This window comes from Spea bombifrons, chromosome 5 (assembly GCF_027358695.1).
Source record: "Spea bombifrons isolate aSpeBom1 chromosome 5, aSpeBom1.2.pri, whole genome shotgun sequence".
Classification (NCBI taxonomy): domain Eukaryota; kingdom Metazoa; phylum Chordata; class Amphibia; order Anura; family Pelobatidae; genus Spea; species Spea bombifrons.
In genome coordinates this window covers 2,109,980-2,137,940 of record NC_071091.1, presented here as the reverse complement: position 1 = coordinate 2,137,940, position 27,961 = coordinate 2,109,980, and the positions used below count along the sequence as shown (strand labels likewise).

Here is a 27,961-nt window from a genome sequence, read left to right as displayed (position 1 = left end):
CAGTCAGTGGCTAGCTGGCTATCAATCAGCTGGCCTGCCTGGTCCTTCTTCAGTGGTCAGAGACAGAGGGAGAGGCTGTAACAGAGAAAGAGGAAGATGGCGTGCGAGTCGAGCCGCTCTCTATTATTTCTACCTCTAAGGACGCTGATGATTCTAATATTCACGTCCTTGGGATCTTCGCATTGCCAGCTAGTTCAGGTAAGAAGAGACCTTTTGGGAAAATTATGCCTAGGGGTTGCGGGATCCGTGTAAATTATATGCTTCTGATGGGAGGTTGTTTTATTTATTTACCAAGAACTTGGTAGATAAGTGGAACAGCCTCCCAGCAGAAGTGGTAGAGGGTAATACAGCGAGGGGATTTAAACATGCATGGGATAGACATACGGCTCCTGAATCTAAGACGAGACCAACGACTGATTAAGGTTTGAGTCGTTACAGCAGGAGAAACGGGCGACTAGACGGGGGGCCGAATGGGGCCGATGTGCCGGCAAATTCTGTGTTATAACAGCGACTCTGGGAAAAGGTTGTAAATGTGGAGAAATCACCATGGAAACCGGTGGAATGATTGTTGATGCTCTACAATTTGCAACATGCACAGGGATTGGGTTTCCCAAACTTGGCCCATTTCTGGTGGTTCTTTATGTTTTTGGTAAATATCAGGTTAAATCACTAACTGGTGTTATATTTGTTGCACTTCCCTCTGGCCATGCAATGGTTACACGCTTTTTCATTTTTATAACTTTTAACTGAATTTCTGGATTTCTACTCAGAAAATAAACTAACCCAGGAGAGGCTTCGTTGAAATAAACGCCCAAAATTTAATTGGATTTTAGTTTATTTCAGACTTGCTTTTCATATTTGATGTATAAATGTAAAAAAGATACAAAGTATCATATTTACAAAAGGTAATCAAGGGAGAAAATAAAAAATAATAAGCAATCACCATGGAAACCAATACAATGCACCTGCCAATTACTCCATATTTCACTCTCCTTGTCTTTTATTCTATTTTTTTTAATTTTTTTATATTGTTTTTTATTTTTTTTCATTTAAAGTTGTATTTTATTTTTAATTAAAATTAAAATCAAATTTTTATTTAAAAATTGATTTTTTATTTTTTTGGTTTGGATATTTTCTTTTTTTGTAGTACAGACTTTTAGGATTGCAACATTGTAACTTATTAACTCTAAGCTCCCTTTCCTTTGTTTTTGTTATATGTGGTTTATATGTCAAATACCATTTTTTAAATACATTAAAAAGCGATAAAAAGCAGCCGGATTACATGAATTCCTTCGGCTGTGGTTTTGCTCTCCTGAAAGGGTTAAATCCTGACTTAGAAAATAGTCGCTGCTTTAATTTGACTCAAATATCTCTGTCCCATAGAATCATTAAATGTAAGAAATAAAGGATCCCTTTTATGAGCGATCTCCGGAATTTAAGATTTATTATAAATTTAATAAAAGAATAAGAAACTTCAGTGACCCCGAGTTCTCTGGTTTAACCCAGGGATACCAGCAAAGGGTTAATTTAGGCTTGTGAAATGATTTTTACTCTTATGTTTGCTTACAGCTATATCTCAAATGCATTATAAAGAGGAAAGAAGCATGTATAATACCTCCCAATTGTCACTGTTCATTCTGGCCAGTCCCTCTTTGTTACCCAAAGCCCTTTGCCATTTGCCCAGCCTGTGCATTTTTTACACGTATTGCGCAATCTTTTTGTGCCAACGAGAGGTCATTTTGAAAATATTTGTATGTTTTTTGTATTATATTTAGCGCATGGCAACGCGGTCACTGAATAGATGGTTTTTCAATGAAAATGTCAGTTAGTCGGATCCAAGAAGATCTATTTTTGGTGGATGAGTTGGTGACGCCTTTTGGATCTCATCTCTCTTTGGAGACCTCAGTGGTCCCCCTCTTAGAAATACTGCAGGCTTTGGCCAAGAAGACCAGTCCCTCCGGTTAGTGCGGCCTTAGATTTTTGGTGAGCCATCGTGCCTGGACTACGAGTCTGGGTGCGAGATTTCCTTTGGTGGCCTCCTTCTCTTGTAACCAAAGCACACGCATACTCACACACAAACTCACTCAAACACCAATCACACACTATGTCTCTCCTCACCACCTAGGTTCACTCCATGCGTGGTTACACACACTCACGCTGACACCATACACTTACACTCACCAACACACATACTAACACCAAATACCAACATACGCACTCTACTGCCATACAGAAACACACAATCCCAACACACACACCATACAGTAACACATGCTAACACCATACACTAACCCACTCACCAACACACATACTGACACCAAATACCAACACACGCACTCTACTGCCATACAGAAACACACAATCCCAACACACACCATACACTAACACATGCTAACACCGTACACTAACCCACTCACCTAAAATAACACAATACACTTCCATATTTACACACGCGCTGTCTCTCACTTTCTCCCTCTCCCATCATTAGTGCAAGTCGCTGCCGCTCTACAACTCTCCTTGGTCCTATTCCGCCCCTGCCCCGTAGAACCCTCTCCATGCATCTACAAGGGAAATAAAGGAGACACCCACACTGTCACATGCAATAGAGTGTACGTGATGGCTGGGGTGTCCCTTTAATCTATAGACACCACTATATTTAGTGTATAGAGCCCAAAAATGTGGAAAGTCTGAAAAAAGTTACATATAAATGCTTGCAATGTTGTTACAAGACGGGACACAATTCCATGCGCAGGTGAGGAGCCTCGACGTCTCCGCGCCTCAACCGTGAAGAACATTCTAAATAGAGATAAAAACTCTTTACTGGATGGGATAGACAAACGGCTCCTGAATCTAAGACGAGACCAACGACCGATTAAGGTTCGAGTCGTTACAGCAGAAACGGGCGACGGGGGCCGAATGGGGCCGATCTGCCAGCAGGTTCTGTGTTTCTCATTTCTCTATAGACTCAGGGATTTCCGGCAGGTCCAGGCGCTGACCTTCGCGATTAAATCCTCCAATAATCACTGCGTGGAAGTTAATGGCCGGTAACATTTATTAATGGGCCGACTATAACCGTAGCCGTCCGGGCAGCAGGAAGGTGTAAATCTGCGTGGCCCCCGCCTAACGCGATAATGGCGGATCAGCGCTCCAACTTCACGGGTGATTAACCGCCAGCTCCTCCGCGCGGATCGTTTTCACAGCCAAACGCACATTCTGCTACTTTTTGAGAGCGCGTTTCAAGGTCGGATTCCGATCTATAAAGGATTTTTTTTTATATAATGGAATAACGAGGCGGCGTCACGCGGCGTCACCGCACAGGGCGTCCGGAGGGGGCTTTGTTTCTTCGCCGCTGTCAAGATTTCGAATTTAGTGACATTTCCCCACATATCTTCAAATTCTATTCATTGATTTGATTTCTTTCTTTTTTTTAATTTCTTTTTACGATAAACACGTTCTTACCGATTTTTCCTAAAGACCAACCAATCGCTCGACCAGGAATTCAAGCAAAATGACTTCATTTATTCATATTTTTATATTTGAAAAAATATATTTATTTATATTTTATATTTCATATATATTTCAAAAAAGCCGACAACTCTCCTCCTAGCAGTAAAGATGTTTTTTGGATGGTCCTACAAGGTCACCTCTTTTATCATCCTTAGTCTTGGATTAAGATCCTCTTGGGCCCATTCACACACACACACACACACACATCTACACATACATACACACACACACACATATATACACACACACACACACACACACATATCTACACACACATACACACACACACACATATCTACACATACATACACACACACACATATCCACACACACATACACACACACACATATCTACACATACATACACACACACACATATCTACACATACATACACACACACATCTACACATACATACACACACACACATATCTACACATACATACACACACACACACATATCTACACACACACACATATCTACACATACACACATATCTACACATACATACACACACACATATCTACACATACATATACACACACATATCTACACATACATACACACACACACACACACATATCTACACATCATACGCACACACACATATCTACACATCATACGCACACACACACATGTACACATACATGCGCGCACACACACACACACATATGTACACATACATACACACACACACATATCTACACATACATGCGCGCGCACACACACACACACACATATCTACACATACACACACACACACATATGTACACATACATACACACACACATATCTACACATACATACACACACACACACATATGTACACATACACACACACACATATGTACACATACATACACACACACACACATCTACACATACATACACACACACATATCTACACATACATACACACACATATCTACACATACATACACACACACACATATCTACACATACATACATACACACACACATATCTACACATACATACACACACACACACATATCTACACATACATACACACACACACACATATGTACACACACATACATACACACACACATATATCTACACATACATACACACAGGGGAGGGCTGGCAGCCTAAGGCCTGGGGGGCAAGTCTAGTCAACTGGCCCATTGCACCATCAAAGCGGCTGCGAGCGACATTGAAAGTGGCGTCGTGCGGCAGTCACTCCACCAGTGCCTAATGAAATTAAAGTGGCCGGCGTGCAAACACCGCATGCCTCAGCTCTTCATCTCACCCCTTTTAAGACGTGGGAAGAGGAGCTGAGGCATGGCCGTTGGGTCTGACAGCCGCATGATGCAGGGGCGTACCTAGAGTATTTGGCACCTGTGGCAGACCCTGTATGTGGCACCCCCCCCCCATACACACTTTAAAACTGCATAGTTTCTATGGTTAGGCAAACATTGACAGGGGTACAGCATAACTGTTATCATTATGTGTGCCTATACATTGAGCCAGACACTGACAACCCCTATCACTATATACTAAGCCAAACATTGATGTGGTGTAGGCTTACCACTTTAGTGACTGGCATAGTATATAGTAGTGATGCACCGAAATGAAAATTCTGGACTGAAACTAAAAATTCAGCATTCACTTGGCCAAAACTGAAAAAAAAAAACCAAAAAAAAAAACTTTAAAATACTTTATTAAAAGTAACACCAAAATTAGACAAAAAAATCAACAATAATATTAACACATATACATATATATATATATATATATATACACATATATATATGTAACAACAATCACAATTCTATCATGCCCAGGTTCTAGCATGTGCTGGCTGACTTAGCATGATAGGAGTGTGATTGCTGTTTGCAATTATATATATATATATATATATATATATATATATTAATACTGTCATTGAATTATTCTGTCCAATAAGTGTTAACACACCGAAGTTGGACCAAAAAATAATTTATAACAGCAATCACACTCCTATCATGCCTAGGCAGCCACTACATGCTGGAATCTGGGCATGAAAGGAATGTGATTACGGACTCCCTATGCCAAGCTATCCTCCAACACTTACACATCTGAAACCCTCATTCACAAACATTCAGCATAACACCCATCACTCTCACACACTTACATTCAGCATAACACCCATCACTCTCACACACTTACATTCAGCATAACACCCATCACTCTCACACACTTACATTCAGCATAACACCCATCACTCTCACACACGTACATTCAGCATAACACCCATCACTCTCACACACGTACATTCAGCATAACACCCATCACTCTCACACACGTACATTTAGCATAATACCCATCACTCTCACACACTTACATTCAGCATAACACCCATCACTCTCACACACTTACATTTAGCATAACACCCATCACTCTCACACACTTACATTCAGCATAACACCCATCACTCTCACACACGTACATTTAGCATAACACCCATCACTCTCACACACTTACATTTAGCATAACACCCATCACTCTCACACACTTACATTTAGCATAACACCCATCACTCTCACACACACTTACATTTAGCATAACACCCATCACTCTCACACACTTACATTCAGCATAACACCCATCACTCTCACACACGTACATTTAGCATAACACCCATCACTCTCACACACTTACATTCAGCATAACACCCATCACTCTCACACACGTACATTCAGCATAACACCCATCACTCTCACACACGTACATTTAGCATAATACCCATCACTCTCACACACTTACATTCAGCATAACACCCATCACTCTCACACACTTACATTTAGCATAACACCCATCACTCTCACACACTTACATTCAGCATAACACCCATCACTCTCACACACTTACATTTAGCATAACACCCATCACTCTCACACACACTTACATTTAGCATAACACCCATCACTCTCACACACTTACATTCAGCATAACACCCATCACTCTCACACACGTACATTTAGCATAACACCCATCACTCTCACACACTTACATTCAGCATAACACCCATCACTCTCACACACTTACTAATCCACTCTCTCCTACCTTTTCTTCTTTCACTCTCACGTTTCCTCTTCCTCCTCTTCTTCTACTTCTTCTTCTTCCTTTCCTTCCGGTGCACTGAGCGCGGAAAATGTTGGGCGTGGCTTCAGTGTTGTTGCCGCGCGCACCGTTTCTGGAGGCGTGCCGGCATGGTGGCACCCCTCAGATGAGCGGCAGCCGGGGCGGACCGTCCCCCCTCCCTCCCCCGCCAGGTACGCATGACGGCCGCATTCAATCCTGCTCGCGGCCGCTTAGTTTTTAACTTTGCGGCCGCAGCCGCATTGAATGCCTGTCTGCCGGTCGTCCGTCCGGCCCACCGGCCCGGATTTAGGGCGGCCTGGGGGGCAATTGCCCCCCTGCCCCCCGGCCCAGCCCGCCCCTGCATACACACACACACACACACACATCTACACATACATACACACACATATCTACACACACATACATACACATATCTACACATACACACACACACACACATATCTACACATACATACGCACACACACACATATCTACACATACATACACACACACACATATCTACACATACATACACACACACACACACATCTACACACACACATATCTACACATACATACGCACACACACACATATATTGGCAGGTGTTCTGTAGGTGACCCCGTGCCGAGCTCACCCGTTACGGATACAGCCATAAGAGCTGCAGGCACCACATACAGTAATAGATCTCTAAATTCAATTTATAAAGGGCGCCAGACGTAAACGCCGTTGTTTTTGTTTGGGAAAGCATATTATAAACCGATATCCCGACTCACGCGGACCATGGCGGTGCCTGCGCTCAGTAATGGGTTAAGCAGCCATTAATGGAGTAAAAATCCCTTTTTTGAGGGTTTCAAGTAACTCCGGACTCCAGACAAAGCTTTCTAGCTGCGTATAACTGATTTATTCAGCCTTCGTTATTCCGCTATCGTTACACAATTCCGAGATCTAATGGAACTGAAGCCTCGGAAAATGAGCTCTGATGTCTAAAAATCCGCGTTCTGAACACACGCGACGTTTTAACCCATTCTTTTCTTTTATTATTTTACTTAAAGCAGAAATGAACGTTGATAACGCTCTGTAGGGGCTGAAGTTACGAAGCTTCTCTGAGCGTCACAGTAGATAAATGAAGTTACATTTCTGCCGATATATTATCCGTTACTTTTAATTTTAGTAACATTTACATTTCATATTGCTTTTTTAATCGAACAGAAAAGGTAATTTCACATAATATAGGAGCTATTATTTTCTTATTATTTATCTGTTTATATAGCAACGTCATATTCCGTGGCGATGTACAATGGGTTCTTTAATGAACACCGAATTCTACCCTGATCCCACTGTGTGATGAGATCTTCAGGATTGTAAAATTAGGGATGGAATGTGAGGATGTTTTACTTTACCGAAAGGGCGGTGGACAAATGGAACAGCCTCCCAGTAGAAGTGGTAGAGGGTAATACAGTGAGGGGATTTAAACATGCATGGGATAGACATACGGCTCCTGAATCTAAGACGAGACCGGTGTTTCCAACAACCTTCACTGGAGAATGAAGCTGTTTAGGTATTTTCACAGCAGGTGGACCTGGTTTAACTCTACGGGGTTAAATGGTAGGATCAGTTGAGACGGAGACTCCAGAGACGCCATAATTGCTGATAATTAGAGGCTGGCCAATCCCGTCTACCGTATGTTATGAGATCACGCAATGTAGGATTGTGAAGGATTAGTGTAAACGTCTTTAACTCTTTACGTATCTAATCTTTCGACGTCCCTTTTGATGACAGCAGATGGCTTTTCGTCTATGGAAAAAATATCCAGTCATTTTGTCTTTTGTTGGATGATCCATTAATTAGGAGATAGAAGGCGCTAGAAGGTGGTGAATGCCGGGCGCCGCCTGCTTTCCCCGGATAAACTCCATTAAATGGCGTCTCTGCCTCATCACGCTGGGTTGCGTCGGGGGTTAATGGAATCTTTACATCGGGAAATGCTACAATGTATCGAAGGAGGCCAGATGATAAACGTCCGAAGTATCCAAGGATCAGGCAGCGTATAATCAAATAACAGGACATGGCCAGGGCGGGCGGCAGAGAGTCAGGGTCAGGCAGGGGTCTGGAACGGACATGGAGAAGAATCATCTTTTCAGGCTGTTCCGGGAGATTATTACTGAGTGAATCCGCTACAATCCTCTAGAAAAGGGCAGACTGCAGTCCATGAAGTGCTATCATCGTGAATCTTGGGCCCCGGTTCAGTTTATTTATTTCAGACCTCGTCTTTTGTGCAAAAGGGAAATTCTTTTTTTTTTAAATGCTAGTATCTGATTAAATTTAATATTTCTAAAAATATAATCTAGAATAACCCCCCGACTCCTTATCATACTGCCTGTGGGAAACAATAGAACGGCTCAGTCTTAATCACCCAACCACAGTCTCTGACTAATAACCTATGGAGGAATGGACTTCATTAGCTTCGCCATAAAGCATCAGCTCAGTGTGGTGTTTGAGCTGAGAAAGGCACCCAAAATATCACATGACCGACAGCACCGGCGGCTCCAGGTCTGCAGATAAAGGAGTTTATTGGGATAAAATGAGATAAAACCAGGTTTTGTCCCCGACTGACAATACTGTATACAGAGCAAGGGGTTATTAATAATATTAAGTAAATACCGGTATTTATAAAAAAAAAAAAAAAAAAATGTAGAATTGATCGCAAACGTGTGTCGTTCTGGCCAATAAACCAGGAATAATACATTTCCCGAAAACCTACAACAGATACAACTCAGTTACTTCATGCGAGGAGAATTCTCCAGAAGTTATCTTCGGATTCCAAGCCAAAGAGTCGTATCAACGCCCAAGACTATGCGGGACAAAGCACCGGCTCTTTACTTCGACTTCAGGCCGCCAACAAAAATAACGAACCAACTCCAGCCCGTCGAGTCCTCATAAAACGGCCGCCGCCGCCGGTACGGGCAAACCTTTCCGCTTCCAAACGTCAAGGTCAAACGCAAGCCAAATTAACTTTACATTTGTAAGGGAAATAAAGTCAATATTGTCGAAAGAGTTCATGAATTTTATATTGGAAAATTGCTTAGAGGAGGACTAAAAAAAAAACTTAAAAAACCTTTAAAAAAAACCCAACGCTCTTCAAACCGTAAGAGATTCGGATTTTCCTGTAAATAAAATCATGTTCTTCGGTATCGAGCTTCGCCGATGGCGCCACGAACGCTCTCTTTTTTTAATTCATTATAAGTATCTCGTCTTTTTGGAGAGAACGTCGTTCCAAAACGGTTTGAAAACCCGGGTCTTTCTCTGTTTTCGGTAAATGTTCCCCCCCCCGTTCTGCGCAGCCTGTTGTTTGTTGAAGGGATATCAAAGAAAATCGAAATTTCCAAATGAAAAAAAGGAGATCGGCCTTATTATTATTTTTTTTAATATAAGACAAGTCCGCGTATAACTCACACTTTTACCTCGTATTTCAGTGATTTATTGATTCGGGAAGCCAGAGTGGAAAATGTCCTTTTTTTCTGCCCGCTAAAACATTCATGGAAATACCATTTCTGCTCAGTAGTAACGTCACTCATGTCCACCACACAAATCCATTTTCGGGCGTTCAGGTTTTGTTTTTGGGGCAATTTTTGGCATTCTAACTAAAACTTCCTCATTTTTCTCGTCGTGTTCTCATGATACTTGAACTTTCAGCCGGCTGACCGTTGTGACCAGAAAGGTTCAAGCAGGGTAGGGGGAGGTTCTGTTTTCTCGTATTTCCGCCATCGCTATCATCGGCCGGGGTCTATGAAGGCCTGTCCCCCGTTTTGTGGCGGGGAAACGCAGCCCACTGGACCCACTGCCCTAGGCCTAGGATACGTTACTGTCTTAAAAGGACACATATATATATATATATATATATATATAAAAGCCTTATCTTTATATTACTTATAATACTTATTAGGGAGTCTACCTCTCCTTATTTAGAAATACGTTCTTAAATTCTCTCCCTTACAAAGGCCGCTTCAACCAATCAGCAACAATCAGCAGAGATTGAGACAACTTAATGCGGAGGGATAACCCTGTAGATCCTAAGAACAGGAAGTAAAGATGGCCGTTCCCGTGGTAACCACATAGTGTACAAATAATATGATACAAATACCATATTAGGTGTAGTTATTGTCTAGAATTGTAAAATCTAAAAAAAAAATTTAAAATTTCCAAATAATGTGTTAAAAATTTGCTTATTTTTTTATTTTTTTTTCTTATTTTTTGAATAGCTGTTTACCTTCATCTTTTATTATGGTGATAATTATTTCTAATCTGTTTGTAAAACTAATAATTGATTGATTTTGGCCAAATACTATGTCTGTACATCGCTCCCGACAGATTCAATACTTTGTTTACAGGCTTAAAATGACGTACAGAATCCAGGACACCATAATTGCATGAAATTACAGAAAATGAGAATTTTCAAAGATTATATATATATATTTTTTACAACGCGATGAAACGAGGGGCTGCCAGGTTTTTTCTGTTTGTTTTCTGTTTCTCTGAATATTTACATTATGTTTCGTCTCCCTGGAAGACATTTTCTTTGCCAGGCAGCACTCGGAGCCAAGTGAAATCTCTCGTTACAACACTACTTATCTTTGTGCTCCGGCGCAGAGGTCGCGTTTCCAGGGTTTACAAACTTCTGTGAAATGTTTAGTTGGGAGGGAAAGTATAAAAAGCGAGATTGTGAAATGTGACATTCCGCAGAGTTACCCACTTGGCCGAGTGCGAGGGAATCACTAGAGAAAAGCCCTATTCATATCAAATTTACAATTGTGATTAAAAACATGAAGCCCGACTGGCGGCCGGATTTAAGAAATGACGATAAAGCCCGGAGGAACGGGCCAATTGGAACGGAAAAATCATATTATATGTTATATTTCATAATTATCTGCATCCCGTCACGATATTTCTACAAGAAATATTTTAATATTTGTAAAATAACCCAATAATTTGTAAAAATGTTACTGAAATGGCTTATATTGTCAAGATAATATTTTCCCATGAAGATCAGCTTTGCAATTCCCATTAAGAATATATTTAATTAAAAAATAAATAATAATTAATAATGAAAAATAATTTTAATTTAGTTTGCCTAAAATAGGGAAAATATATATTAAAAGTTTAAAAAATTATTTTGAATCATAGGGGCCAAAAGAGTGTTCCTGCTGATTGCATACCACCCAACAGTCCTGTTTTTTGACAGACAGTCCAGGTTTTTAATTAGTTGCTGTAGTAATATGATAAGTTTTGACGTTTTGCACTAAAAATGGTAACACTGCAAAAGCTGTGTTTATAGCACACTAATGACATTCAGACCGGGGCACCCGAGGATTCTATAACATTCCTGCTAATTCTAGATTGTAGGCTCTTTCGAGCAGGTCCTACTCGCCTTTTAGTTCTGTGTAAATTGTTATGTGATGCACTACTTGATATCCTGTCTAACTACTGTACAGAGACATGGAATATGACGGCGCTATATAAATCAATAAATAATAATAATAATAATGATATCCTTAAAACCACCTGTAGCCACCTTATGGCCATCAATGGATGCATTAATTAGTTTGGCCACTAGATGGCAGTCACATGTCACTGAAGTATATCTATACATTGTCTCCGGCACAGACCGGGATCTATAGGTTCGATGTCCGATTCTTCAGTTTGCGATGCGTAAGGTCGGCTTGCGGAATTATAGCTCGTTCTGTACCTGTTTATACACGACTGCTGATTGCTATACAATAATAATATAAAATACAAATGCAAATGTTTCTATAACGTTAGACATTTGAGTTCCAGAGAGGCAATAGTAACCATTTTGTTTTGCAATATTGGTCTTATTTGCTGGAAAAAAGTGTCCAGTTTTCCCATTAAATAAGTAATATTCCAAAATATTACATTTCACAGTTAAATACGCCAAATTGAACTAAATTATGTTCACAGATTAAAATTATATATATATATATTAAAAATTCACCTTATGTGTATATCATAAGAGTAGCAATCTTTCCTGCCTCTCACCACATCCCCAGTACAAAATTACCCCCTTTTGACCATTTCAAATGATGGGGGGAGGGGTATGTTCCTGAGATTGTTCCCTAAATTTGGGTTTCTTTCCCAAATTCACCCATTTAATTATTTTTAATTATATTTAATTATTTCAATTTAACAGAGTGGTTTTTAGCATAAAATGAGGTTAAAGAAGTGTCTGGAACGGCCAATTATCAAAGTACAATCGCATTCTTTCGCACGAGTCCGGTTTAAAAAATATAAATGGATAAGACCATAACCCCGCCATTATTTTAATTGTATTATTTGTTATGAATTATTTGAGTATTTTTTCATTTGAATTTTGATACTTAAGGAAACATTAAGGGAACGTTGGGTTCACCTTGTATGTCCTCTCATAATACATCAATTATCATTTTATGTAGACTCAGATTACAGCGATTCACACTTACATCATGTATTCATTTTAGACCTGGTCTCAAGTTACATCACAGGCTTTGAATTATTATTATTATGTATTTATTGTTTTTATATAGCGCCATCATATTCCACAGCTCTGTAGAATGAAATATTAAGTATATCTTTCTCTTTATTATGGGTTTTGACCATTAAGGATAAGGATGCCCCCCATGTTTCTTAACCTTCCTCCCCTGAGTGTATCCGAGTGGAGGTCGTTGTAGCCCCTCTCCAACAGTTACTTCCTAGTGTTCCGCATGTCATATACTGCGGGGCGCTGGGCTATGACATCATAAGTCAGCACTCGCTAAATCTTGGTGGGCCCAGCACTCAAAGGAGGAAGCATTAGGAGAGGTCAGATCTCCACCTCGGGACTTTTGAAGGGGCTGAAAGAACCTCTAAAGTAAAGCCAGAGAACCTGACATCATGGTTTTGGCCCATACAGAGTACACGCATGTTCAGCTCTCACGCGGATACTAATGTTGGGTCGAAAAACAGCTAAAAATAAAAGCTCTAAATTAAAAAATCTGCTTCTCGCTCCAGGCGCCCACAGAGCCGCCCAAAAAGAAGCCGGATCCCGTGACGTCCGAGACGGTGGTTTTCTGGGGCCTTCGTCTCTGGCAAGTTATCGGAGTCTTTGCCATCTTTGTTCTGGGAGTCAGTAAGTTACATTTCATTAAGAATACTGATTATGAATATTAACGTCATTATTTTGTGGACCTGATTTGCGATTTGCTGGGAATACTCGCGGAACTTCCTGCAGTTACTCTAATTATTCCGGTTTCATAGAAAACCAGATACAATGTTTCAGCTGCACAGATTTATAGCGAAATGCCAGGTCGTGGAGTCTGGATGTACAAAACACGGAAATGAGGATCTGTACTCGCGAAAAAAACATATAAAATAGCAATAATGTAATAATCGTTGTAATATTTTGCTCTCCTGCTGATTATCTTTAACCTGAGGACCTTTTCCTGGCCATGCGCGCATATTGTGTTCTATGTTTACATTTTATCCGAACCATGAAGGGCCAACCCCACAAAGCTGCAGAAAATGTAGCGCTGGTTAAATCAGCGAGATGCCCTGTATAATGTATAGTTAAATCAGTGACTGGCCCCTGTATAATGTATAGATAAATCAGTGACTGGCCCCCTGTATAATTTATAGATAAATCAGTGACCGGCCCCCTGTATAATGTATAGATAAATCAGTGACCGCCCCCTGTATAATGTATAGATAAATCAGTGAGCCAGCCCCCTGTATAATGTACAGATAAATCAGTGACCGGCCCCTGTATAATGTATAGATAAATCAGTGAGCCCGCCCTGTATAATGTATAGATAAATCAGTGACCGGCCCCTGTATAATGTATAGATAAATCAGCGAGCCGGCCCCCTGTATAATGTATAGATAAATCAGTGAGTCGGCCCCCTGTATAATGTATAGTTAAATCAGTGACTGGCCCCTGTATAATGTATAGATAAATCAGTGACCGGCCCCTGTATAATGTATAGATAAATCAGCGACCGGCCCCCTGTATAATGTATAGATAAATCAGCGACCGGCCCCTGTATAATGTATAGATAAATCAGTGACCGGCCCCCTGTATAATGTATAGATAAATCAGTGACCGGCCCCTGTATAATGTATAGTTAAATCAGTGACTGGCCCCTGTATAATGTATAGATAAATCAGTGACCGGCCCCCTGTATAATGTATAGTTAAATCAGCGAGCCGGCCCCCTGTATAATGTATAGATAAATCAGTGACCGGCCCCTGTATAATGTATAGTTAAATCATCTGGATGCTCTGTATAATGTATAGTTAAATCAGCGAGCCGGCCCCCTGTATAATGTATAGATACATCAGTGACCGGCCCCTGTATAATGTATAGATAAATCAGTGACCGGCCCCCTGTATAATGTATAGATAAATCAGTGAGCCGGCCCCTGTATAATGCATAGTTTAATCATCTGGATGCTCTGTATAATGTATAGATAAATCAGTGAGATGCCCTGTATAATGTATAGTTAAATCAGCGAGCCGGCCCCCTGTATAATGTATAGATAAATCAGTGACCGGCCCCTGTATAATGTATAGATACATCAGTGACCGGCCCCTGTATAATGTATAGATAAATCAGTGACCGGCCCCTGTATAATGTATAGATAAATCAGTGAGCCGGCCCCTGTATAATGCATAGTTTAATCATCTGGATGCTCTGTATAATGTATAGATAAATCAGCGAGATGCCCTGTATAATGTATAGTTAAATTCATAATCCGAAGTGAAGTTGGGGAGGGAGGAGAGGGAGGATTGATTGGAGTATAGGAAGTGATTGCTTGTGTAAAAGGATGTGAGAAGCAGGGCTGCCATCAGAATTCTTGGGGCCCATTACAGACTTAAAGTCTGGGGCCCGATGTCCCTCACATCAACCCGTCCGATGCCCACCCCATTACCCACCCCATTTACCCACCCCATTACCCACCCCATTTACCCACCCCATTACCCACCCCATTTACCCACCCCACCTCTACCTTATAATCAGCACACATATGAGAGCAAGAGTGACCCTAAGGTTAGTGATATTTCTTGGACACCCTCCATAACTAATATTCATACATACTGACACCCACTCACTCTTACACAATACATTTACACACACATTGTGTCTCCTACTCCTCCCTGGCACCAATAACACTAAGTTCACCCCTGACACTCCAACACAATGAGGTGACACAACCATAATAACACCATGCGCTGACACCTGCGCAAGACATGCGAGCACCAAATACTAACAGACACACACACTCATGCCAACACCATACACTAACATACACTTACATGCTGTAAAACAATACACTGATGCACACACATCCAAGATAACACCACACACTGACATCCACACACACGCTAACACCAAAGACTAACACACTCTCACTAACACCATATAATAACATACTGTACATGTTTACATACTCACCGAACACCACACACTAACACTCACACAAATGCTAAAACCAAATACCAACAGACACACATTCATGCTTACACCATACACTAACATCTCTACACTCAAACTCCATAAAGTAACAGACACACACATGCTGACATCATCACACTATCCAACAACATACACTGACACTAAATACACTATATGGGCAAACGTATTGGGACACTTGGACTTTGATGACATCACATTCTAAATACACAGACATTAATATGAAGTTGGTCCCCCTTTTTCAGCTATAACGGCTTCCGCTCTCCTGGGAAGGCTTTCCACAAGATTTTGGGGAGTTTCTGTGGGAAACGCAGTCATGCTGGAATAGAAAAGGGCCCTCCTCAAACTGGTCCCACAAAGCTGGAAGCATGACATTGTCCAAGATGTTTATTATATGCTGAAGCATTAAGATCTTCCTTCACTGGAAGTAAGGGACCCAAACCCTGATTCCAATAATTAAGAGGTGCGTCCCAATACTTTTGTCTATATAGTGGCGCACAAAGCAAGGTCCACTTAAAATGATCGGTGACACATAAAGACTGTTACTTCCCCCAAAAAGTATTGCCTTGCGGGGTATGTAAAGGCAAATTCATATGTATCGGTATGTAAAAGAGAGCCATAGATTACAAATAAAAAAGAATCCAAAGCAATGAGGATAAAACACATAAAGCAGCTGGTGTAATACAGCTCTTTGCCTGTAGATGGCAACAAAAACACATCGTAAAATCATACCCGCAGTAACAAAATATTTCGCTAGCGCAAAACAATGGAATAGGTTCAATTAAAAGAAAAAAATGTTTTCTGAAGACCGGGCTTAATCTATGCCTATTTCATCTTTTTGTTTAAATTAGAACAAGCATGTAGAGAGTTCATTGTTTCACAAGCTGCATCATTTGCCCGGATTCACATCCTTTAAAACCTTTTACGAATCCGAAGAACAGGATGTTTTGGCTGTTCTTTTATATAAATATTGTGAGATATCATTGTTTTATGTCTTCCTTTGTTTTTAGTTAGAGTTTTATAGATAACAGAAATGTAAAATAAATGTCTAATAATAAATCGCCCTTGTGTTTAACTTTTATTTGTAATTTTTCGAATGAAAATGCTGGGTCACTAAAGTATTTGAGGATGGCGGGGAGGGCTGGTAATCGGCTCTCATTTCTGGAGCATTCTGGCGAGATCCAGAGAGTTCCTTGGTATGCGTACAAGCAGCGGTATGATGTCACAGAAGTGTTTTTTTTGCATCAAGCTGCCCCAGTCGCCAAAGATGAGATCGTTGAGCCACAGGGGGTACTTACTGGAGCCAAACGGTTCCAAACTAGAGATCTTAACGAAAAAATAGTTTTTTATGACAACAAAAAAGCCCTGAGAAACTTACTCATAACAGACATACTTAGTAGACTTGTGCTAATGGACCAAAATGGCCCTTTCGGTTGGAATGAAATTCAGAGGTCCCTTTTTATTTGAATGTGAAATTCATTGCCACTCACCTCACGCTCTCTCATCCTCTCACACTCTCTCGCACTCATTTACAGTCTTTCATACTCTCGTTCATGCTCTCTCACATTCTCATTCATTCTCTCTGTCAATGTCTCCCTACGTTTTCCATTGACCACTTCCATGTCCCTTTCTCCTTTCCCGCACCTCCACTTCTTCTCTTGCCTCTTCTTTCATCGGCTGCTTCTCCCCACTATCTGCTCCATTAACCAGGCCTCCCAGAGCACTTCCTCAAGTGGGTGGAGCCACTGGGCACTTCTTCTCCCCTATTGGTTGTTGCACCCATCTTTTCCCGCAAAGCTGACTGCATTATTCTGGCCTCGCGGAGTACTTCTGCAAAAAGGGCAGAGCCACGGGGACAGCCTCTCCCCTGTTCCTCCTGTCGAGGGAGAGGGTGTGCCGGAGGCTCTGCCATTTTGGGGGAAGTGCTCCGGGAGGCAAGGTTAATGACACGGATACCGGGGAGAAGTGGGTAAAGAAAGAAGACAGAAAAGGCAGGAGAAGAAGCTGAGCTGCGAGAAAGGAGACAGCGACATGGAAGCGGTCGTACGTCTGGACACCGCTGGTCAGGCTGCGCAATGTCGGTTGCACTTTCGATCACAATGGGTGACATTATGAAGTCATAGGAAGCTCCTCCCCCTTTTCATCATGTATGGCCCCCAGCATACTAACCTACTGGCAGCCCCACTAAACTGGATATCAACAGTCAGCATCTAACACCTATACGCCTGGCCGTCAGGACTCTCCTGGTATATTTCTGACTGTTGTCAGGGATGATTACATATGATATGGGGCACAGCCTTCAGTCAATCATGGGCTTCTGTAAATGTTACCGCATTATGAGGTCATTAACATGCTCACACGGTAACATTTGTATGAATCTTCTAATTCAATCATAATAAGACAATCTTATCTTAAATTCCACTGGGCTGTTTTATTTTTCAAGTACGCATCACATACGTTTTGGGAATCCTTCTCACGTAGAACGATGCTACTTATATGAAGACATCTAAACTCAGCCCCACAGCCATACAAGGGAACTCTCAGGGTTTTTGCCCCAGTCTCAGGGTGAAGGGGTAGATTCTAAGTGTCACACAGTCTGGAACTGACTCCTTCCTACTTACCTAACTGTCATCATATACAGTATAAGATTACCATCTGGTGTTTTTGGTACCAATCTGGTACGGTTGAAATCCCTGCTTGAATGCAGGTGACTCAATTAAGTACATCTTTAAATAATGACAATTCATGAGGGCCAGTATTAGAGCCACTTGGGTAACACATTTCGCAAATCACTACATACGATCTCTACAACTGGCTTAATAGTTAAGCACGTTTAGAAAGTTTTTAAGAATGCCTATAACTGCTCTTTGGACCCCAAAACAAAATAACAACACAGACTTTGGATGAGGTGCCTTCACAACATAATTTGAGTACACAAAGCTTCACAACAACACGACAACTGAAGAGCCTTGTGGTCAAATGAGCAAACCAAGCTGTCAACTAAAGTTGTGATTTAGAGTCCTGGTGTCCTGGGACATCATCTGTTTTTTTGTCTCCGAATGCCTTTTTGGATTTTCGGCATCAAAATCTGAGGATTTCTGGCCAGGATACAATAGCACAGCTGTGGCTAAGAAACAGCTACACCAACAGTCACGCTCACTTTTCTTTAAGAGGTCTCGCTCTTGATCGTTCAACTTGAGACTTGTATAAGGCTTGTTTGGTGGAGTTTGGATGGTGAAGAGAAGCACAACGGTACGATATTCCAGTACTTCACCCTGCCTTCACCCAAGGCTAACCCATGAGCCCAATGTCTAGCCCCGCCCTTACTAAAAATTACTGCAGTTTTTTCTGAAGTAATACTGCTATTTTTTGGACATGAAAAAACTGCAATACTGCACATTTACTGCACTTTTACTGCATTTGTACTTCACTGTACTGCAGTGTTACTGCACATTTACCACACTTTTTTTTATATTGCAAACCTACAGTTGCTCTTCAATGTGCTGTAGCTTTATTGCATTTGTACTTCCTTACAAAAATAACTGCAGTACAGTGCAATACAAATGCAGTAAAAGTGCAGTAAAAGTGCAGTATTGCAGTTTTTTCATGTCCAAAAAACTGCAGTATTACTTCAGAAAAACGGCAGCATTTTTTTTTGTAAGGGCGCCACCCACTTATGAAGCCACTCCCCCAGAAGAGGGAGAGCTCCGGGTAGTGCACCCTGGGAAGTTTCCAGGTGTGGAGAAGTCTTACATCATAAGTTCTACAGAGCACATGATGTTAGGAAATGAAGACATGGTTGGATGAGTTTGGGGGGGAAGAACTTGATTGGCCGCACAGAACCCTGACCTCACCCTGATGTTGGCGTCTCGTCCAACATCAGCGTCTGACCTCACAAACACTCCACTGGTTGATTGGCCACAAATTCCCGCGGAAACTCTCCAAAATCTTGGATTTCAGAAGGAACCCCATCAGAAATCTTACGGCTCTTTACAAACCTAAAGACTGCCCCATTAGGGCCTTAAGATCATAATAGGACCACTAGGCCCTAAAGTCAGGAAAATGATGTTATTTTGAAAAAAAAGATAAAAGCCTTTTTAACATGCATTCCGTATTAGTGCGTAATAAATCTTAAAAAAAACGTCTATGGAGAACAGCACCTCTAACAAGCAGGGGCTTCTGCGCATGCACATGACCAATATACGTCTGTCCATGGGCATTACTGGGATTTGTTTATATTTGTGTAACAAAAATGATCGTTAATGCAGTTTCCTTGCTGCCCCGCTCCACAGAATTTATCAATGAACGCTTCCTTTCGGGTTATTATTATTACGACGGTGAAATAAAATATATTCCGCGGACGCCGAGCTTTCCCGCTAATGACTGAATCCGCTCGGGGTTTTTTTTTTTTCCGTCTTACTTACACAGAGCGGATCGATTCCCAGAGACTCAAAGCCATTTTCTTAATGGGATTTTTTTTTTCTCCCCAGTTTAGTCTAATCCAGAGCTTTGTATTAATATTGCGACAGGACCGGCTCTGCAAGAGTCCGCTAATAGCCTCTTGCGCAGGTTCTTTTCTGAAGTAAATAAGGCAATTAAGAAAGTTGACCCTTCGTAGTACAAGGAGGGGGCGCAGGAGTAAATGATTTCGTTTCATGTAAACGAAGGATAAGCAGAAATGTATCTCATTATCTGACTTAAGCTGCTGTCCCACTTACTCTGCTGAATTTAATGATGTCGTCGTAACCGATTGTAGCAGTTACAATTTCCAAACGCCTCCCAGAAATAATTCTTGAATGATGTCATATTTTGACTTGTTAATATTTTTACGGGGGATGCGTGTCACATGACGCAGAGGCGGCCAATACGGCGGCTTGCTACTTTAGTAACCTAACAGTATGATGCTGGCGGATCTAATGTGAGACCCGCAGGCTAGCATGCTGGGAGAAATACCTGACTGTGACATCATGAGTGCCCCCCCATTGATTGGAGAGATGGGAGTTGTAGCCCACAAAAGTAGTTGCTAAAGGGGGGGGCTATACATTTGGATACTTTTTATTATCAAATTTAGGCCTTTCCTATGTTTGACTTCTTCTTTTTATATTCTCAAATTAGATTGCTAGCTCTTTGGGGCAGGAACCACATCTTCAGCTTCAAAGAGTGGGGGAGGGATAGCCATTACACGTAAGGTGAATAGTTAGCGGTAGTATAAGCAGCGCGGATGAGCGAGGCTAGCACCAGACAGCATTAAATGGGTTAACATTGAAAGGGGGGAAGGAGAAGACCGACCTGGAGACCCAGGAAAGCAGAGCTTCGCCCCGAGACTCTGGATCAAATAAATCATTTCCAATAAAAACATAATAAATGCAAGTTTTGGTAAAGGGGGGGCATAATGATTATTAAAGGGACAGACAGCCTCCGGAACAAAGAATGCATATTAAAGTACTTTGTAATTAATAGCTGGAGGGCTGAAAAGGGACAGATGCCCCCCAAATGCTTTTGCTTGGGGGGACAACACAAGCATTTAATTGGACCTCCCGGCTGTCATATATATTAAACATCCTATGACGGCTGGCGTTTCCCTTTAACAGCAGTTTTTAAGTGAACGTCTTTTTACTAATAAAAGTGTTAAATTCAGCAGTAAGTGGAACAGGACCTTGAAAAGCGTAGCCCAGTGCCATGGCCTAGACTGGAATGAATGAATTTCTAAGTGCATTTACTTCCCCTGCATTTCATTGTGCAGACGCGTTTCGCTTTCCAGTCGCTTCGCGTTGTCATGTTTCCAGTTTTACTCTCGAGGAGCCCGTTTCTTCGGGGGGGGCAGGGGGGGTCATTCTCAGAAGCGCCGCTCTGCATGCAATCTAGAAATCATTTACATTGATAATAAAAACAATGGCATCTGTTTCCAACGTCCCTCTCCCCCATCACCGTATTGGCGTCTAAATCTATTACTCCGCTCGCAATCTGTTGCCGTACGTTACATGCGGCTCATTTTACAGAACGGGCCGCGGATGGTTAGCGGGAAGAATTACTTTGCTGCATTTAAAGACGTAAATTTACTTTATACATTAGTTGAATTCCCCCGACGGCAGAGACGGGGGGGGGGGGGGTAACGCTGTGACTGGCTGGTAAACCCATCTCCTTGGAACTCAAGTTTATTAAGATAGAGAAGTCATTAGCTAGCGATAAACACATTATTTATTTAATTGTTAATTTAATATAATCGTTACCAAGGCAACTGGTAAACCGCAAACTTTAGATAAAAAGCAGAACCTGCCGGCAGATCGGCCCCATCCGGCCCCCGTCTAGTCGCCCGTTTCTCCTGCTGTAACGACTCAAACCTTAATCAGTCGTTGGTCTCGTCTTAGATTCAGGAGCCGTATGTCTATCCCGCGCATGTTTAATACCCTCACTGTATTACCCTCTACCACCTCTGCTGGGAGGATGCTCCACTTATCTACCACCCTCTCTGTAAAGTAAAACTTCCTTCCATTCCATCTAAACCTCAGGCCCTCTAGTTTCAGACTCTTTAATATTTTTCCTCCATTGAAATAACATTTCAAATGAAATAGAAGATGCTTAAAAGGAATGTGTTCCGTGCGGTTATTCTGTTCAGTTATTCTCCAGTGACTGAGCTCACACTAACAGCGTACGATCTATTTACTAATAATAACTAAGTTAAACCGTTTTCAGTCCGTATAAAATAACAGCAGACGGGACACAGTTAGGGTTTCATTCTGTATCGGGAGATAACTCGGGCCAAACCTGCTCATTGCCGGACTGCGGGTACCTGCGCCATCTGGTGTACTGGAGGTAGAACAGCGTCTGAGCCGAGCTTAATATATGTGGGTATTTATTAGTTAAGGCTGAATAAGACAATCAAAAAAGTAGAAAAGATTTTGTACATCACCTCTATTATCATAAATCACCAGTCATCTACCGGGGCACAGGGATTTTTTGGCTTAAAAAGGAACACTTTGGAGGTCTGCTGATGTGTTCTCTGGCTATATCATAGTTATTTCTCCCCTTACTGTACAAATTGCTTTTGTCTAGAGGAAGGAATATACTTGCAGCAGGGTTAATGATAGGCTAAGGTGGTTGATTCTTGAATGACATTTTTCTTGATAATTTCCCTAATTCAGGATCCAGAAAAACATAATTCATTTAAATTGAATTTAGAATCTAAAATTAGAGGGTCGGAGGCTTAGATGTAACGTAAGAATGTTTTACTTTACTAGGAGGGGGGACAAATAGATAAAAAAAATATTACATTTTTATTATTATCTTTTATTTATATAGCGGCAACAATTTACGTAGCAGCTTAAAATAAAAATCATTTGTAATAGAATATCTTTATTGTAAAAGCTGATCTTGTGCTTTCTGACTTTTTCATGAAGTCATCACTCTCTGCTGCATCTTCAAATGCCGGATTCCGAGAACCAAGAAGGAAATCGAGGCTCGCTACGCGCAGCGCCAGGCTGGGAAGCAGTATGCCGACAAACTGGAGAGCGTTCCACCATTAAATGAGCTCACGGAAATCCCCGGAGGTAATCCTGCCGGCGCTATTAATGCTTTTATTTTTTTTATTTAAAGTAATTATATTGACGTATTGTCATAATGAAGAGTCACATTATTAGAACATTAGAATCTGTGTGATGGGTAATTAAAGGATTATTATTTGGGAAGTCTTTTATGACTTTGAGCGGTCAGTCGGGTTAAGGGTTAACTCAACTGACTAGACAGGACTCCATCCACACACCACCATGTGCAAAGCAACTCACACATGAACTCATTTGTGAGATCTTTGTGAGATCCTGCAACTTTAAATTTTGCTTGTTTCAGGAGAGGGCATGAAAGGTTTATAGGAAACTGTATGTCCTTTCCTGAAACTCATAAAGTATTAAAACACCCCTCACAATACACATTTTAAAAACTCATGAGAAAAGAGGGACAATTGTGCTCCCCTACACACATGCTTATTGTGGTGACACCATGTAAGATACATAAAAAACTATTTGGAGGGGTATGGACCCCAGTTTGTGCCCTGTGGAAAGGGAGAGGTTAAGTGTAAAGAAAAAACCATTCCCTCTTCCTCTAAGTCAAGATGTGGTCCATCCAAGCACCCTTTGCGTGCAAACTGTAGGGAATATCTTACCTTTTAAGAGCCCATCCAATGATGATCCACAAAGCCCTCAAGGCCCTCAAGGAGCCATCAAAAATAAAAATAAACAAAAAATTTAAAGTATTTCATCATAACGTCATGCCCCTATAATACAAAATATCCCGTGGCTGGATGGGCGCGTGGTAATATACTCCTGCACAGCAGCGCCCCCCAGTGTTAGAAGGGTATTTTGCAGCCTTTATTGGCTTGACTGGGTCCTTTTTCTGGAATACCGCAGATAACTCATAGATTCATGACTTTGTGAGTTGCCTACAAGCTTGCATACACTCGAAAAATTCCAAAAGTAATCAAATAGAAAAAAAAAAGCTTTATAGAATGTCAACAAATTAATAATTATGACAATATTCAATTAATTCGTAATTTGATGTCATATTCCTGGCAAGAAGCTCCAAGGTCAATATTTCATTTTAATTGCTAGAATTTACTTTTTATCATTAATACTTCAGGGCCTTGTGTGCTTCTGATTAACCGCAGGGCCAGTTTCATTCTGACAAATTAACAGAGAAATCTCAGTGTTTTTCAGAAAAAAGAACGATTTTCTACTCATTTGTTATTTCAATTGTTGGTATTCAATAAAATTACCGCGCATGCATAGATCACCACAAAGTCCCTGTATGAGTTATATTACAGGTTCATGCCCTACGTACGTCGCATGGTCAGAAACAGATGGAATCTCGTAAAAGGCAGACTAATAAGGATAAGGGCATGTTGGGGAGGAAATAGAGGGAGGTTGCTGCAACATTTTTAAGGATTTTGATGAAAAAAAGTTGAAAAAAATATAAACCTTTTTACATGTTCAAGCTGAAGGGATAACATAATAATGGACTAAAAAATATATCTTATCATACCTCCCATGTGGCCCTATTCAGCTTAGCCCCCGAATTTCCGTGGTCCTCTCTCCTCCCCTGCCCCCCTTTCTCCTTTGACAACGTCCCTCTTTCCCACCTTGTGCTCCCTCTTTACTCTGCATATACCCCTCTTTCCTGTTTCCTTCCCTTTGAGCCAATAGCGGCCTAGGATGACCACGTTCAGCCATTTTCTCTAGGACACGTGTGGATTTCACACATTACTGACTGGCATCGGTAAAGTGCTGCCCCCCGCAGGGTGTAGGAGGTATAACACAGAGACTGATTCCCTTCTCTGTGCTCATACACCCCACATACTGCAGGGGGCAGCACTTAAAATCTGTCAGTCAGTAATATGAGTATTTCCTGGAAAATGGCTGAATGCGATCGCCCTACAGACCTCTCACTGGTTTACTGAACCCCCATCATATTTTTATATCGCCTCTATGTGACATAAAATTACAAAGGTTAGTGACCGAGATTACTTTTTTTTTTTTATCAGTTCCTGCACCTCATCGCTCCCGCAATCAGATAACTGAATGAAAATCTGGCTTCACTCAGTAATTATTTAGGAAATGAAAATGTACACAAAAAGGCAGTATGTGCATGGAGCGGCTCTCAGGCTGAGGTAGTAGGGGGCTAATAGCTGCTTGTCCAGTGTAAGACATGTAAGCAGGGACAAATATATATATATTTTAACTAAATCTTTAAAAATAATTAAACTAAGAAATATGATAGGAGAACTTGTTTGTGCATTAAGAAGGACCGACCCTGGGAGCTGCTAATGCAGGAAGGGCTCAGCCAGCCCTGTATAAGGTATAGTTAAATCAGAGTCGACCGGCCCACCTCAAGGGACCACATCAGCCATTTTCCCCTGCAGCATGTGGGATGTACAACAGATTCCGTCTGTGAGTTAATGGGCCCCCTGTTTTACAGAGAGGAATCACTTGCACAGTAAGTAATTCTGGGGGAAAAGGGGTTAATGAGACCACCCTAACTGAAAGACAGAAAGATAGCCAACTCTGTCCCCCACCGAGAGGGTTGTAGATAAATGGAACAGCCTCCCAGCAGAAGTGGTAGAGGGTAATACAGTGAGGGGATTAAACATGCATGGGATAGACATCCGGCTCCTGAATCTAAGACGAGACCAACGACTGATTAAGGTTCGAGTCGTTACAGCAGGTGGTCCGTCTCAGTAGACCCCGCAGATATCTCCAGGATAATTGTTCCTTCCGCCATGTTTTTTACGACTGCAACGCAAAACTCCCTATCGCTCTGTTACTTTCTCCTCTTTCCTGCCTTTTTTTAACCGTCTCTTCTTATCTCTTCTTGCTTTCTTTCCTCAGGCTCTTCTGAAAATCTTCAAACTCTTTCTGGCCAAGTCCAGTCTAAACCTCACCGGTCTTTGCCGGTCCTCAGAGAAGAAGATGAGATGGTTCACCCGGCGAATTAGACGTTTCCGTTCTGCTTCTATTCCGCCTTTTCTTTTTCTTCCTTTCCTTCTTCGTCTTCATTTCCAGTTTCTGTTTATTGCCGTCACTACCCCCCCCCCAGTTAAAATGTCCTCCTTCATTCGCTTGTAATTTGGTTTTAATACAAAGTGTGACCTGAGGAGGTGAAAAGATTCTATATTTTTGTTTCATTTTTAATATGGACATTTTATGTTTTTCTGGTTCTTTGTGTCTGAAGCCTTTGTGTACGATCATATAAATGTTTTCTATTCTGGAAGAATTATTATAATTCTCATCATTGTTGGTGGGCGATTTTCTTTGATAAATATTTTTTTTTGTTACGACATTAATCTCTCCCTAAGTCTTTTACTTACATGTCCAAAGGCTGCAGGGGTACTTAGGGTTAAGGGTTATGGTTAACGGCACGTTTTGGGGGAGGGCAGGGTTTTTTTCCAGTTTTTGTTTTATGAGATTTTACAATTTATTGCTAAGAAATGTATATGATTGGTACTGGATTGGTAGAGCAGAAGAAGACCTCTCTGAGGTCCAGAAAGTTTATATTTATTACTAGCTGTTTGTATAACTGGGTGGGGCATTTAGAAGAAGAATAATGGGGTTTATTTACCCCGTTTAATTTATAAAGCCGTTCCCCGCTGTTTCTATACACATTATCGGGGCTTTTAGGGCTGTAGAACCCTGCGATCCCCTCATACCCAGCAAACATTCTGACCTCCTAGAAAAGAGGGGCATCAGGGGAGGAGAGAGGGGCATCAGGGACTTGGAGACAAAATAGGGTAACATGTAGGGTGTTTTCAGCCTCCATACTTAAAAAGCTAATTCGACCAATCACCTTCTGCCAAAGGGTAGGGGCAACTTAATAGGAAAGATTTAGAATGCAGAGCCGATAAGATGGCTGCACGCATGTTAGACACAAAAGTTGGGTTTTTAGTCCACATAACTTGCCTCTCGATGAACTCATACTATTCATTTAATAGGGGAATCATTAAAAGATTTTCACCTTGTATCTAAATTACAGATTTAAACTCTAAAGGGATCAAAAAAAACCTACTGTTTAGGAGGGTTTGGCGGGGACGTTGAGAATCGCCGGTCCTGATCACATCGATTCAAGGCAGTTCACAAAGACTGGAATCCGCTGATTCCCTTTAATTTGTTTTATATGCTCCTTGTACTGCAAATAATGACTTCATGAGTTTCCTCCTGGTCATTGCCGGTGGTGGGAAGAGGTAGAACGTTGGAGATGAAGAATCTACGTTTCCGTGTGGAGTTTCGTAATCCCCGTCCGTTCCTAACTTCCTACTGTTACGGGGACCTGACGATGGCTATGCTTTACTTACGTTTCCCGTAGCATAAATATTGTCCTCTTATTCCACGA

General features: G+C 41.3%; 1 protein-coding gene across 1 annotated transcript; it reads left to right on the top strand.

The window, feature by feature from the left end:
- The first annotated feature begins 7 nt into the window (after positions 1–7).
- TMIE (transmembrane inner ear) lies at positions 8–26,911 on the top strand. The gene is made up of 4 exons (XM_053467151.1): positions 8–198; positions 13,633–13,750; positions 23,488–23,637; positions 26,464–26,911. The coding sequence occupies exons 1-4, from the start codon at positions 97–99 to the stop codon at positions 26,568–26,570; spliced, it is 477 nt and encodes a 158-aa protein (XP_053323126.1). The 5' UTR covers positions 8–96; the 3' UTR covers positions 26,571–26,911.
- Positions 26,912–27,961: the final 1,050 nt, after the last annotated feature.

Bases quoted from the DNA above. Each gene is read 5' to 3' on its own strand.
- TMIE (XM_053467151.1), top strand. From the start codon at position 97: ATGGCGTGCGAGTCGAGCCGCTCTCTATTATTTCTACCTCTAAGGACG. The intron at 199-13,632 runs GTAAGAAGAGAC...TTCTCGCTCCAG, and splicing joins CGCATTGCCAGCTAGTTCAG to GCGCCCACAGAGCCGCCCAA. The intron at 13,751-23,487 runs GTAAGTTACATT...TTTTTCATGAAG, and splicing joins CATCTTTGTTCTGGGAGTCA to TCATCACTCTCTGCTGCATC.